The sequence below is a fragment of the Cavia porcellus genome, unplaced genomic scaffold (assembly GCF_034190915.1).
Source record: "Cavia porcellus strain 051 isolate PalLab524CR breed Dunkin Hartley unplaced genomic scaffold, mCavPor4.1 scaffold_4, whole genome shotgun sequence".
Taxonomy (NCBI): Eukaryota; Metazoa; Chordata; class Mammalia; order Rodentia; family Caviidae; genus Cavia; species Cavia porcellus.
The window spans coordinates 108,080,418-108,096,738 of NW_026947487.1; the positions used below are offsets into that span (position 1 = coordinate 108,080,418).

At 36.9% G+C, this 16,321-nt stretch overlaps 1 protein-coding gene across 1 annotated transcript in view; it reads left to right on the forward strand.

The window, feature by feature from the left end:
* Positions 1-16,321, forward strand: part of Cntnap4 (contactin associated protein family member 4) — a 249,520-nt gene that overhangs the window by 139,390 nt on the left and 93,809 nt on the right. The window contains exons 5-8 of the mRNA XM_003472026.5: positions 7,414-7,617; positions 8,158-8,342; positions 9,109-9,252; positions 11,167-11,428. Coding sequence (XP_003472074.1) covers positions 7,414-7,617; positions 8,158-8,342; positions 9,109-9,252; positions 11,167-11,428 — 795 coding nt within the window. The remainder of the gene's footprint in view (positions 1-7,413; positions 7,618-8,157; positions 8,343-9,108; positions 9,253-11,166; positions 11,429-16,321) is intronic.

Genomic DNA, 16,321 nt, shown 5'->3' on the forward strand with positions numbered 1-16,321 from the left:
AAGCTGCTTGTTCTTCCTTCTCCGAGAGACCTTGTGCTGTTACGTACCTGAGAGTCACTCCGGATTGCCGAGTCCCTCTTTTCCAGGCTAGACTTCCAGAGATGCTCATTTGGCTCAGCACTGCAGATCTCAAGTGCCTATCTATCCTGTTGTTGCTTTAATATTTTACTAACCATATAATAATTTAACAGTGGCTCAGTCTGATTTATAGCTCTGAGAAGTCATGATTGGATCTCTGTTCAGTAATTCGTGGATAATAATTTTTAAATAGAGACTTGGCATGAGCAGTGTTTAAGAGTTAGATCATGAAGAAGAGTTTTATCTCTAGCCTTTTTGTATAATGATAAAAGAGCTGGTGGACATCAAGAGAGGTTTAAATGTTTATAGAACTCTCAAGGGGTTCTTCAGCAAAGTCCTGAGTTTGATTCCTGGGGGAGAGAGAGAGAGAGAGAGAGAGAGAGAGAGAGGGAGAGAGAGAGAGAGAGAGAATCTCAATTGAGTCTAACATGGCTGCACCAGGAGCTTAATTTAAGAAACCCCACCCTTGGATATATTTCTTAGTAATCTACTTAACAGGTGGGAAGGACATTGCTTTTTTAATTGACAAGCCCTCAAAATTCAAGAAGCTTCAAATTTATGGAGTAGGAGGCAAAGTTAGAGGAAAATACCAGGTCTAGTAGAATCTATTAAAATGTGAAATGCGCTGGGGTAGGCAAGCAGTTTGCTGCTCAAGGAGATAAAGCATTTCTGCAATTTAGTTGACATCTGTCTTAGAGGCCGAGGCAGATCAACTCTCTTGCACATCTTAGATATCATTCGGGACCTCTCCCTGATACAGAAGCAAAGCTCTGAACAAAGGCATGAATAATCACATCTCAGGGATGTGTGTCTTCCCCAATAGACCATAAGCTCTTTGAAAAAAAAGCGTTCTTTGTTTTTATGCATTACTGTGTCTTCCACTGTGTTCACAGAAAGATTTCCATAAATATGCACTGCAGAAAAGAGAGCCAGACACACATTTCCGCAGTGCCCCCTCTGACACAACCCCTGCACAGGCTTTTGAATGTTTTCTGCTGGAAAGCTTTTAATTCCACAGGAGAGATCACATTTCTCAAGCACGTAAATAAAGCAGGCTATATTCAGAGTCATAAGAAAAATGGATCTGAGAGTAGAGCCTAAGACATTGTGAATCTCTTCTTTCCTTGATTCTTGGTCTAAATGAGCAGATTTGAGATGGAGGTATACACTGGCAGTTGCCGCAGTGTCAGCCAAGGCAGGAGGAAAAGCCACAGAACCCACAGATGGCTCCAAATCATTCTTATTGCATATCTTGGCCATGACATCGGTAATTAAGAGTGTCCTGTGCACTTCAGAAAATCACCGTGTGACGCTTTTATTTATTTATTGGTACTGGGAATTGAACTTAGAATCCTGCACTTGCCAGGCAGTAGCTTGTGCCGCTGAGCTGTATCCCCAGCCCAAAGCACTGGTTTTTAGAGTGTATAATTAAATACATCAAAGGCACTTAATTACTTTTGCTGACTTTTGTTCAATGTTCTAATAATAAATGATAGCATCACCCCACTAGTAGCTATTACCATTTACTGATTCCTCATTAGGCACCAGCTTCTAAAAATGCTGCCCATACAGAGTCATACAGCAGTCCTGTGCAGAACACACGGTTATTATTCTCATTTCACAGATGGAGGATGAGGGCAAAGAGACCGAGCAACTTGTGGTAGAATAATGCTCACCAAAGCTCTTAGTCTTTGAAACCAGTATATGTGTCATACTGCCTTATACAGCAAAGGCACTTTAAAGATACAACAAAGTCACAGCTATTGCAGTGGGAAGATGGTTCTGGTTTATTCGGGTGGATGCAATGTAATCCCAAGTGCCCTTTTTAAAGAGGGAAGTGGGGGGATCAGTAAGAGAGAAAGAGACAGGGAGACAGAGAGAGACAGAGAGACACAGAAAGAGAGATACACAGAGAGGAAAGAGACAGAGACAAAGAGAGACACAGAGAAACAGAGAGACAGAGACAAAGAGAGACACAGAGAGAGGGATTTGAAATTGTTACGAAACTGGTCTTATACATGAAGGCACGGACGAACTGATCAAGGAATGTAGGTGATCTTTATAACACGGAACAAGCAAGGAAAGGAATTATTCCATAAAGACTTTGAGAAGGAAAGCAGCCCCTGCCAATGCCTTAAACTTTTGAGACTTCTGAAATGCTGAATTATAAAAGAAGAAATTCATGCTATTTTCTATGACAGTATTTGTATTTACTTCTGCAGCGACCATAGGAACCCAGTATAGGTGCCCAAGCTAGAGCGAAGACTCAAGGCTCACGAAGCCTAAGTGCTGTTGACCACCCAGCAAATCTGTGACACATACTCACATAAATGGCTAGCAGTGGAGGTAGCCTAACAGGTGGACATGTGAAAATGACTTGCAACTTGTTAGTAGAAGATTAGAGTTTATGTCCTCTCAGTGCTTGACAGACCCACATTATTAACATTGATAATAATCCACTCTTTGAAATATAACTTGAGTTAATTAACACAACAATGAACAAAATTACAATTAGAACATTCATGCTTGCCTTCAATCTATGTCTTTGGCCTGTAGGTCTTTTACTATTATAAATTTTAACTTCAGATGTTTCATTTTTCTTACATAACTCAAAGATTTTTCTGTACAGGTATTTGAAAAAAGAAAAAAAGATCTGTTAGACATTGATTATTAAATAAAATAGTACTATTTCACATGTTTAATTTGGTATTTTAAATAAATAAACATTGAGTGGGATTAATTTTATTATTCGATCTTTTAAAGACTAGTTTCAGTGTGAAAAACTATCACTATGAATTATCCTAATCTTTTTCTTTCATGAGAATGAGTTTGCATTAACAGTGCTCTTCTGAGAGTTTAAAAATGTTCTGGATGTGGTGGCAGCACACACTTGTAATCCCTGCTAGTGGGAGGCTAACACAGGAGGACCGCTACAAATTTGGGGTTAGCCTGGGCTACACAGTCAGTTCAGGGCCAGCCTGGACTATATAGTGAGTTCAAGACCAGCCTGGACTACTGGTGAGACCTTGCCAAAAAAAAAAAAAAAAAAAAAAAAAAAAAAAAAGAGTGACAATCTTTGTGGAATTAAAAAACCAAAATTCCCCTAAATATTACTGTGATGGCTAAGATTTAAGTGCTGCTTTTGTGGGAAGACTAAACGTATTTTCAAAGTTACTAATGTTAAAGTAAAATTCTCCAAATCATGAAAATATCACTCTCACTCAAATGTAGAACAAATATACAGGAAAGATGCATTTGATTCAGTCATAAACAACTCAAAGGAATGGTAAGAATGGGTCTAAGAAAGCTTAATATGCTGAATGTATACTGAAGAATATTAGGATATCCAAGAAAGAATGTAGGAATAATATTGCTAGGTAAGTACATAGATAATTAATGTCCGATGATAACCTTAGGGATATACTTTCAGGTAGAAACGAGTCATTTGCATGGCTACTGGAAAAAAAGTCTATAAATTAAGATGTAATTGTATAGACTCTGGCTTTAATCAGTGATAATGAACCTAAACATTTATAAACTTACTTAGATTTAATCATATTAATATTTATCTGCAAGAAAATGCCTCAATGTCTCATTGAAAAGATGCAAATGTGTTCCTTTGATTTTTTGTGCTTTTTCCAATTTCATTTTAGCAGTGATCACTTTCAAGACAAACTATGTGTTTGTCTTTTCAGCCAGCATCCTTGGAGAATGAGATACTGACGATATATAGATTCAAATGCTGTCTTCAAAGATTAAATTTTCTCTTAAAAGATTATCCTTCTATAGTTGCTTCCAGATTTTTATATCATTTACTTTAGCATAATAATTCAGTATTTGGTGATATTTTTTCCACCCAATCAAAAAGGGGAAAATGAAGTTAATAAACTTTTCTCCAAAGAAGTACAAATGGCCAATGCATCCATGCAAAAATGTTTACCTTCTTCATGTATTAGGGAAATACAACTGAACAACTGTGAGATTTCATTTTACCCAATCAAAAGGGTTACCATCCAAAACACAAAAACAAAAATATTAGTAAGGATGTTGGAAAAAAAGAACATTTTTACATTGTTGGTGCAGCATATGCTAATACAATCACTATGGAAATTGTTATGGAGATTCTTCAAAAAGTAAAAATAGAAATTCCACTTGATCCAGCTATGGCTTTCCTGGGTCTATTCCTGAAAGAATTAAGGGCATCCTACTATAATGATACACACATACCCATCTTTACAGCAATACAATTTGAACTAGCTAAACCACAGCAGCCTAGATGCCCATGGAGAAAGGAATGGATTAAAATATGTGGTCCATACACACAGAGGAAATTTTCTCAGCCTGAGGAATGATTCACTTCACTTGGAGAAAATGGTAAGATCTTTAAGATAATGTCAAACTCAGATAGAGAACATTAAAATCACATAGTTCCTCTTATTGAAGAGCCCAAAATTTAAATAAATTAAAAATTAAAATAGAATTTTAAAAATTTTAAAAAATTTAAATAAATTCAAGGTTAAACTAAAAGAGAGAAGGTAGAGGACAGGAAGGCAGGCTTTTTGGCAATAAGGCAGGAAAGCAGGAAAAGGAGGAGGGGGACGGGAGGAAGAGAAAGGAGGGATGAAAATGGTCAAGATGCAGATACCGTACACCAAGATATAGATACCAAACAGCACGATATCCTGTAATAAGTACACCAGCTCTCCGAAATGCACGCAGTTATTATGTATTACACACATGTACCAATAAAAATAAATTAATAAAAATTAAATCATGCTTTAAATGAATATGTTTGTATAAATAACTTTTAAAATGCGATATTTAAAAGTGAACTAGTGTTCCATCTAAACTAATGTCATTATAACTCACCTAGAATTATTTTTTATCTTGTAAGAATTAGTATCTACATATTACATACATACTATATGACTTTTCTGTGTACTGGTAATGTACTGACATTCTGAATTATACTGAGCTTTTTTTCCTGAGGGACATTGTTTGTAGGCTCATGAAGTCTATGATGTGATAGTGGCCAGTGTGTTGATTTCTCTCCTTCTGTACTTTCAGACCCCTTTGTTAGAAGAAATCCCACCTCATTTCAGTTCTGAGCGTTGAATGAATTTCCATCACTGTCATTTCTCTGTAATCCTCCGAGCTTTCTTGCATTAACAAAGAATGAGACCACATTGGGAGAATTGTGTAGGCCTCTTCATGTCCCAAGAGCAACGTGGTTTATGCAGAAAAGTTACAGAACTGGAAGATTGCAGCAGGAAACTAGATTGCTATGATTTGTCTTAGCCTTGGACCTGAGACTGAGAGAGACTTTTCTCAACAATCTTAGCAAACGGTCATATTTCTTGGTTCCAATGTCTGTGGTTACAATCCATAGTGGTGTTATCAACTTGTTCATTCACTGGTTAGATGCCACCCATCTTTTCTTGTTTGAGCTGCATGAAGGTATGGACCATGCTTGTCTCAAATATTCTTATCTCATGCGCCCAGCACTGTACCTCAAAAAGGATGAGCTGAGTACATTTTTCCTGAGTGAATCCATCTCTAGTTGCGTGGTGATACCCCTGCTCCGTGTAAAGTCTGAAGGTGGCAAATGGCTTCAGTTGAAGGGGTGGAACGGTACACTGCTGCTTTGGGCTTCACTTGCCCCATATCTTTTCACTACCCTATTTTGCTGATGGAAATATACCAGGCACGAAAGCTTTAGGTGCCACAGAAGATGAATATGACCATTAAAATATAATAATAACAGTAGTAAAAAAAAAGAGAGAGAGAAAAAAATAGTGAGCTGAAGTAACATAGGCTGAATTTTTTTTTGAAAAATACCTTGGTAGCTAATTCCAAAAATAGTCTTGGTCTAAAATAAAATCATTGCTGTGATGGTGCCTTTAAGCAATACATTAGCTCAGAAACAACGGCATTGCTCCAAATGTGTCAGCATTTAAAAGTCTGCCTTACTGCGATTTTTCTTAATTTATTGTAACCTAATAATCATAGAACACATCATTTATATTTGACACAGAATTATGTTTTAACCAAGAACATTCATTCAGCTCTATAACAAGGAATAATTGTTCGATTAACATTATTCTTTCTAAAGAAATGCAATATTTATTCACGTGTACTTGGTGAATGAATTCTTTATAAGCACATTAGCAAGATGTGGAATGATAACATCTCTGCATTTTCAGAAGATAGTCACATAAAGTGGTTGAAAAAATTTGGGGTGGTGGTGATGATCAGTGGTTTGTAAAGCATGATGGATATTCTGAATGAAATGAGTATTTGGGCATCTAAGAAGCTATAATAATTTTATCAAGTGAAAGGCGATCAATAAGTCATAATGTCATTTTGTTAAGCACAAGTCAGCTTATCAGTTAAAAAATAGCTTCATATTATGCTGGATTTCTTTAACTTCTTCATTTATGTATAAATGTACTCTCAAGGACAATTGACTTAAAAAGAGGCTTTGTTAAAATGTAGACAATACTACCAGGGCTTCTGAGTACCAACAGTTCTTTTTTTTGTGTGTCTCTTGTTCAAATCAGGTTGCATCTGTTTCTGACAGATGTATCATGTGTTTGTGGTGTAACCTGACATCTTTTTTCAGATGAGCTGAATTAAGAGTGATTCTGACAATGAGTAGCTAAGACACTGTCAGAAAGCTGGAAAACATGTTAGTGTCACGGTTATGACATAAATACAGTGGCATAAACCTCACAGTATCATTAAATTAATGTCTTTCCAACTCACCCTTGAGAAGGCATGAAGTATCACTGCCCTTAAGTACTATCATTTGGTCACGAAAATAATATAATGAGACAAAATGCAAAGGTCAGTATAATACATGCTTGAAGTGGTGTTTCACGTTCCAGACTAAGCATGTAATTTATATGTGGGTCTGTTGTATAGTACCCACGTGAAAGAATTCTAAAACATCAAAATCACTCTTTTTCCAGAGTCTCCCTCATCAAAAAAGTCATTTAGCTTCAGCATCTCAAAAGCATTCTTAAAAATACTGATCATGAAAAACACAGTGATTTTATGGATATTAATTAGACCTTATAACTAATTTTCTATGTTTTGTGCCCTGATAAGCAACATCTTCAAATAAGAGAGAAATGAAGCATGCATTTAATACTGTAGCTCTAGATTGTTAATTTTTGAAAGTTAGTAAAGACTAAAATGGAATCCATCCTGGGTTTCAATAGACCATGAGATGTAGACAGTCATTTTTGATCCATGAACCTACATACACATTTAAAATGCTTTAAGGAAAAGTATATCTATCCTTAGAATGACTTCTCACATCTTTGTCTCTAGGATCAGAGGTGATTGATCTTGATGGAAAAAGTTCCCTTCTGTACAGATTTGATCAAAAATCCCTGAGCCCCATAAAAGATGTTATTTCCTTGAAGTTTAAAACGATGCAGAGTGATGGGATTCTATTGCACAGAGCAGGGCCGAGTGGAGATCATATCACCCTGGAATTAAACAGAGGAAAACTCTTTCTACTCATCAATTCAGGTAAAATCATTGGAGGAAGTGTTTGAAAATATGACCATTTACTTAGTACTTAGGTAACTAAGCTTTTATAGTTTTTTTTTTAAATAGGTGCTTTATTTTCAGATTCAACGTCTTAACTGTATGCTGATATTGCTTTTATGTTCAAATAGTTCATATTTTTCAAATTGTAAATGAACCTCAGGAAATTTCCCCCCAAACTTTGATACAGCTATATGACTATTTTCTAGCTTTATAAAGAAAGGGATGGGTCATTGGAAAATATCACAGTGGTAAAAATAATGAGGTTGTAGCAAAGATAAAATTTACATAGAAAATGAGCATGCAATGGGTAATAATAATAAAAAGAATTAACAGTGGAAGAAATTACAGCAAGGTTGAGAGATCATTATATTCAAATGTCAGGTAAATCCGTACTAGTGTTTGGGATGGGATGCGTGAAAGGGAAGATTATTGTGAAAGATGCTGGACCACAGAATAGAAGCTTTATTTTTTATTCTTTTAACTGGGAATAATGGTGCGTTTATTTTTCTCTCTTCTCAGGTTCAGCTAAACCACCCTCCACTCACACCCTGATCAATCTCACCCTGGGCAGCCTGCTGGACGATCAGCATTGGCATTCTGTGCTCATTCAGTGTCTGGGCAAACAGGTCAACTTTACAGTGGACGAGCACAGGCATCGTTTCCACACGCAGGGAGAATTCAATTACCTGGATCTCGATTATGAGGTGTGATGGTTACATTTCAATTAATACAGACATTGTGATGTATATGCGGTTTAATGTCCCACAAAAAAATATGCTACAGAGAATCCACCATTACAGTAAATCACAAGGCTAGGGAAATATGTCCCAGTGTGGACCAACTCACAGTAACAGGCTTGGGCCAGTGGTGCCTGAAGCTTCGTCTTCCTCACAAAATATAAATTTATTATTATGGCATAGGATCCTCCTTTGCACCTGAAGTATATAGCCACAGCTCTTTTATCGGCAGAAAATTTTCTCACAGAGCGATTTCATTAGCACTAGCAAATATAGGATGTGTTGCATGATTTCTTTGTACTACTGTGTACTCCGGAGCAGTAAAGATTGATGGGGAGACTGTAGCAATGAACATTAATTAACTCATTACCGATCAATTCACATACAAATACCGATATGTGCTAGAAATTTACATAAAATGAAGCCTCATAGTTACAGTATTAAACAGGTCAAGTTTTACTATGGATATAAAGACATACTTTTCTTCATGAAGCAATAAGTACCAAAACCAGATGTGATTAACAACTTGTACGGATAATCAAGCTCTGGTGTGAATGAAGACTGAATGCATATAAATTTGTTTTAAAGTTTGCACCTTACTATTTTTCTGTGCATGGTGATGAAAACTTGAACTGTGTATGATGATTACAACTATGGTTGCTAATCATAATTACATAAGCAGATTATCATAAAATCACTAAACAATATTATTGATGCCACTTTTCTTTCTAAGATCAGCTTTGGAGGGATTTCAGCACCTTCAAAACCAGTGTCATTCCCACATAACAATTTTCATGGATGTTTAGAAAATCTTTATTATAATGGAGTGGATATCATTGATTTGGCCAAGAAACAAAAGCCACAGATTATCATTATGGTAAGAGACTGCGTATGATGGAATGAGTGAAAACAAGTATTTCTGCTGTAAAATTGCCCCATTATCATTTATCATACGATGTGATATTTTAGAGATTGCTCGTATTTAAATGTTTCTCCCTGATTAGCAATATGCATAAAGGAGAGTAATTCTATTTAAAGAAATTATAATTCTCAGAGCATAATTTTACTCATATTTGAACTAAAGCAGTTATTTTTAACAGTTGATATTTTAATTTTGTTGTAACATTATTACTCCCAGGCAGCTAATTTCTTTTTGCTTTGTAATTTTCTTAATAAGATATTCCCTGACCAACTCACCAGATGAGCATGCACAGTTTCCAGAATCAAATAACATGCATGTCTGTTAGAGATATATTGGAAAAACCTTGTATTTTGTCACGGTCACTCATAGCAAATAAAATGAATTGACTGTTACAACATTGCATCTGCCAATCTGTTGAAACAATAGTGTTGCTTGGGCTGCATGATATTCTGGTCTATGGAAGTGTGGTGGATCTAAAGCTAGCTGCTGGCCATTATTCAGTTAGGGGAGCAGTGCCAGTGTGGGGGTGTCTCTTAGGGTTTGGATCTTAGCATTGCTGCAGGATTGTGGAGGGGAAGATCCGGCAGCGTTTAGGTGGAAAATAGAAAAAGCCCCTCATTCTGCCTGCAGTCATGGTATGCATAATGTACTGGACCTGGTAGAGCATTTCCAGCCTGTGGGGGAGCTTTTCTGAGGAGGTCTCTGGGACTTGCTGCCTCTGAGAAACATTGCTCCCAGGGTCCTTAGTCAAGAATGTGAGGGCTCAGATCTGGGTTCAGCGGAGCCAGTCATGGGGGAAAAGAGATGCTGCAGAGTGGTGGAGAGCGAGATGGATGCATAAAACAAAGCTCGGTGGGATGAACCAACAGAACCTTACTTGCACATAAACCCTAGATCCCTTCGAGCAAAAAGGCTCCTGTTTACTGCCTTTTTCAGCTCACTTTTACCCAAAGAGCACACAAGGAAGAAAATTTTAGGAAACATAATTTCCAGCTGTATCAATTTGATAGGAGAAAGCAGACCTAAATTTATTTTAATTTATTTCTTTTGTTGCTTAAAATTCAAAATGCGTATAGGAATTTAAGCTCATGTTGCACTGGAAAACCCCAAAGCACATCAAAATATTTATTACCAGGGAAGTATTTCATTCCTAATTCTGTCTGAATTTGGTGGTATTTTTATGATATAACAACCAGCAAGATTTTGAAGTAGTTTCTTTATAAAAAAGAAATAATTTAAAAGGAAAAAATATTACAGATAGACATGTATGTGTGTTTCATCTAAAAATGAATTTTCAGAAAATGCTCCAACATTATTTTTGAACAAGAGGATGTGCTACTTGAAGAGAGACAAGCGGTTGTTCATTGAAGCGTAAGACCAAGCAGTGGGTGACATGTTTTCACTTTCGCTGGGTTTGATAGTCTTATAATTACTTATATGTTATGGGTTAGTATACAAGTTTGCACTGTTTTGTCTTCAGCTTTTGTTGTTTCATTTACTGGAGCACAATAATGGTTGACAATAAAAGTTAACTCACTTGTAATAGAATCATAATATAGCCAAATGTTTTAGTTTGACCAAGACCACGTGCTTTCCCTTCCAATGTGTTTTCTTCTACATAAAGTCTACCTCATTGATCTTTCAAATCTATATGAAAGCTGAGAAATGGAGAAAAGACCCAAAAAAGTTATTGAAGAATCTTCAAGGTACCGGATATGGCAAGGGTTTGGATTTTCATGGCAACAGGAAAACGTTTTAAATTGGGAATCAGGGAAGATTGATAAGCAGCCTTCATGAATATTTCAATTTCTCTTACTAATGGGCTGTGAATAACGTACTGAAATCTTTTTTCTTTTATTTCACCCTCAGGGAAATGTGTCATTTTCTTGTTCACAACCACAATCTGTGCCTCTGACTTTCCTGAGCTCCAGGAGTTACTTAGCACTGACAACCTTTTCCAGAGATGATGAGATTTCGGTCAGTTTTCAATTTCGCACTTGGAATAAGGCAGGACTTCTGCTTTTCAGTGAACTGCATCTCGTTTCCGGGGGTCTCCTCCTTCTGCTCAGTGATGGGAAACTTAAGCTGAATCTCCATCCACCAGGAAAATTACCCAGTGACATCACAGCAGGTAATAAATGTAGTCCCCCCGGCAAAGCATATGGATTTGAAAGATTTCATTATCTCCATGTCCCTTCTCCACAAATTTTATGCATAACTAAAAAATTAATATTTGTTTAATAAATGAATACTTGAGCTAATAAGATTATCAATCCTCTTCCTTAGAGGAATTTGATTCCAATTTCCTTTTAAATATGATCCCAACATTGGTAGTTCTTATTAATCAATGTGGGAGTAATGGAAGAATAGCAGCTTTTTCCCGTGACTGTGTCTCTCACTCAGACAAACCATCAGCATATCCAGGGAGACGTGTTTTGGAAAAAATGTGAAAGATCTTCAAATAGCCCAATAGGGGAGCTGAGAGTCTTTTAATGGAAAACTTTACTTTGTCAAACATAGCTTTGTCTCTTTGTTTTTTGAACAATGGAAGATCTCCTTCTGGTATTTATATATCACTATATTCATATGTGATATGAAGCTTAACTCACTAACCAAGTTAACTTCACTTGCTGCTGTGGTTTGTAAAGAGTTGCATACATTTGGGAGGATGCAGAGATGTGGGCAAATTTACTCATTTGGGGCAGCAGTTGGAATTCTCTCCATTTTTAAGCAATATGGTATTTTAGTGATTAGAAGCAAAATGATTAAAGTGATGATGTGAATGTCTAGAAAATTAATGTCCAATCTAGGTCAGTGCTTTGAGGGAGGGATATTTTTGTCTCTTCATTAAAATTATACAGTTCTCACGAAGGGAACTCATCACATTTTTACATATATAGAGTAGCATTCAAGCCTGGCAACCAGAGGTCACACTGGAATACATTGCTATGTTATTTTAATAAATGGTTTTTAAAATAATTTAAAGATGCCATTGTACTGCTTCTCTGTATTAACAATGAACAAAAATTCATAGATTATGACTTGGAGGGAATAAAAAAAGGTAAGAGACAGTTGAAAATTAGTAAGAAAAAAGTACACAAGTGGATACACAAATGAATTTCCTTTATGCATTGTTTTGTTGTTTATATATCACTATAGTTTAAATATGGGAGCAGGAAGTTCAATATTAATTATGAATTTTAATAGATACTATGCTCTGACATTTTATGTAATACTCAAAATATGGTAGATTTGCAGGCTTGACAAAAGGAAATAACTTTATCAGTTTCACATTACTAATTAATAGGTCTATAAAATGAAGGTCTAAAATTGTAAACTTGGCATGAGGGTATGGTTTACTGTGATGTGTTTGACATTCTCTGAAGTGATTATATTCACAACCTAATTTTCAGCCTCTTAAAGAAATTACTTCAATTCACTGCTATTGTAGTCACCCTGTGAAGCAAGTTCATTTCTCACCACTTTACAGGAATGAATACTTAATAAATTACTAGGTGTAAGTCTATATATAATATCCCAACTGCCTAAAATATCTAAGTGGGGTGGTAAATTCATACACAGTGTAATCTCTTATATCATATGACTTCATGTAATTATTTCCATAGCTGACAATGAGCCTATGCAATGCGAATATCAACACAGCAAAACTGTAACATTTCAGATCAAAGTAGTCAGCCTTCACTTACCGACTGCCTCTACTTTCATTTTTCCAGTTTCTTTCAAATCATTAATTTTTTTGGTAACTTTCGTGAAGTAACTATATTTTCATAAACAAATAAATTACCTAAAGGATAAGCAGGTGAGCAGTCAGTTTGTTCCCCAATAGGGCAAAACTTTTCCCTCGTGTATTATTTGGGATTATTAAAAATATTATGTCAGCCTAAATAATTTTTTAGATGTTAATGATATTGTATCAGCCTGAATCATGAAACATATTAGTAGCACTCTAAAATTCTTCATGATACAAAATATTTCTTGTCACCTTTATAGACATCCAAGAAAAAAACTACTCATCCTGCATCAAGGAACCAAGAAAAAAATACAATTATATTTTTCTGTTTTAAAAAGTCTTTCATTGTTGTCTTAGTTACTTTTCTTGTTCCTGAGGCAAAATGCGCAATGCCTCCAAGTTAAGGGGTGGAAGGTTTACTTAGCTCACGATTTGTAGCAGTTTCAGTCCGCAGCAGGCAGGCTGTGGCATGGCAGGTGGGCATCAAGGAGAGGAAACAGGCAGGAGGCAGCAGAGCAGCAAAGGGATGACGATGACTGCAGCTCCTGTCTTACTCAGGTTACTTAGGGTAGGTAGCACTCACACCCTTATCCGAGCATTGCTGATGAGCCTAACATTGCACCCTAAATCAATCCCAGCATCATGTACTCTAGGTGCAGCCACCTCTGAAAAACTCACCATGGACAGCATGAGGCCTTGAGGAGGACATTTAGATGCAAGCCATCACAATCGCAAAAAATGCTATTATTTTTTCTTCAGCTTTGGTCCACTGGTAGAAGTCAGAGTTGTGAACAAGACTTTTTCCTGAGGCAGGGCCCACGGAGTCAGGCTTGCTGGTGTGATCTGTCTGCATTTTTCAATGACTGGTATTTGGGGATTCTGTGACCCTGGGCATGATGGAGCAGCACTGCTGGTTTGCCTCCCCAGCAGAAGCCATGTTTTAATGTCCCTTTCCTCACTGTCAGAGTTTCCCAGGTCAAAAACTATAAACCTGCCACCCTTTAAACTCCTGCTGTCTGCTAAAATGAGGGGGACCAACAACCTCCATATTTTCATCTTGACAAGAATTACCCTGTGATCTGCATCCTTAACTCTGCTTGGAGACTACAGTTAGTAGATAGACGAGTTGCTGGTGCCTTCAGAAAAGATGCTTTGGAAAGAAGGACAAGCTTTGTCTGCCCCTTGAGTGATGACCTGCATATAACTGCCTTTTGCACCTTTCCGGAGACTCTGCCTTACTCATCAGGCCAAGTTTTGCCTTACACGTCCTTATACATCATACCCTCTGGATGCCTGTTACAGCCTTTTGAGAGAGTGATAGCGGCTAACCATAATGTTTCTTTAGCAATTTAGGACCCATTCCAGGAATTATGTACAAGGGAGCAGATTTAAACTTTTTCCTCCTGCTATATTTTGTGTGTTATGTGGTTTGAACCAGAGAGATGGCAGGACACAGGAAACACAAATAAATGATAGATAGACAGATAGATAGATAGACAGACAAATGTGGGTAGAATTGTGTGTGTATGTATACTAGACTACTATTATATCTTTTCCCACCACTTTCAGTGCAAACACTTCCATTTTTTACTCCCTTCTTCTCTTTGTAGTTGTCAGCATTTTCCAGCAAAGGCTGCAGTAAACACGTCTAGAATTTCAGCAAGTTGGTTTTATTGCTTGTTACAACAAGAGGAGCACACTGGTAGTAATCAAGGGATTTATCTCAGTTCAAAGGTGTTAAAAAGGACTTATTACAGTAGTTTGGGTTGCATTCACTATTTTGGGAGAATTTTTGAGAAAGCAAATATTGCTGTGATTAAACTCTGACAGGAAGTGTGGGTTATTCTATGACTGGATATCTTTGTAAGTCTTACCTAGTAAGATAATGGGTGTAAGTGGACAACAAGCAAAACAAAACAAAACAAAAACCCCCAGTAGTCATTCATATTTCTCAGAAAAGGGGAAATTTTGGTACTTTTTCAGTGTGTGTAATAGACTTACTTATGTCTGTGTTTATGCAAGTTTGTGAAGTAGTCTTGATTTTTTCCGCCCTTTGCACTGTAGTCATAGACTGAGTGGCCTTCTTCAGTGCTGGTATCCCAAGAGGCTGCTGAGAATTAATGCCAAGGCTTGGTTCTACACCAGGCAGCCACTTACAGTACAAGCCTCTCTGATAGAGTCTAGCCAGACCCAACTATCTAGGGTTGCTTTTCTTCTGCTTGGCGTAATTGTTTGACATGAGCAAAAACATTAGGGGACCGTTTACCTTGCAGATGAAGAGCAAGGATTTGGGAGTCAACTTAGTTTGGGTTTTGCTTTTATGCACTAAAATCAGAACCATTATTATGAGCTAGAAACCATTTTGGTAACTGCTCTCTTCTCTGAGCCTCCCATCCTCCACATTTAAAATGAAGATAATAATAAGGTGAAGACTAAATGGTACAATGCATACAAAGCACCCATTATAAATAATAGCTCAATAAAATTATTGTTATTATCATTCTGTTTTTATACCACATGTACTCCCCAGCCAGACTCAAAGTTATGAATGGTGGAAACAGTGAATAGAATTATCATTTAGTTACGTACCATCACCCAGAAGAACAAAGTACGAATTTTGTGATTATTCCGTTTCTTCTCCTGTTTCACAGCAGTGTGTTCCTTAAAGGGTTCTCACTTCTGGTCAAGCATGGAAGTGAAAATGTTTACTTGGAAAGGAAATAGAATCTGATCCAAAATTGTGGAGTGTTCGTTGAAATAAGTTGGAGGCTTTTCATGACTTAATGTGAATAATAAATTCCATTGCTAGGTAATGTCTTCAGAGGCAAATGATGTTAATTGCAAATGACGGTAAAAAGTAGTCCAAAGATTTCTTCATAAACATGGCACAAGTTCAGAACCTGCTACTTCGCTGCAGGGATGCACTTAACGGTGGCAAATTGCAGGGTAGACCACGCTGGTGGTCTTTGGTTCATTGTCCGTGCTGGCCTCTGTTTTGACAGTAACATTCCACAGGCCTCCCAGAGCCCTGATTTAAGCCTGTTTGTGCTTCAGGAGCTGTTGCCTAGAGCACTGCTACATGCAGTGTGGTCCCTGGGCCAGCACTGGCTCAGGGAAATACTTGTTTCTGTCCATGACATGATAAGTATAAAGATTGTGATTAAGCTTTTAGAACCATTAAAGCAAAAAGATATTACCGTAACACGATCAGTGGACTTGTATTTTACATGTCTTTGTAATTTAATTTTTTGCTCATTTATTTTTATCATAGTT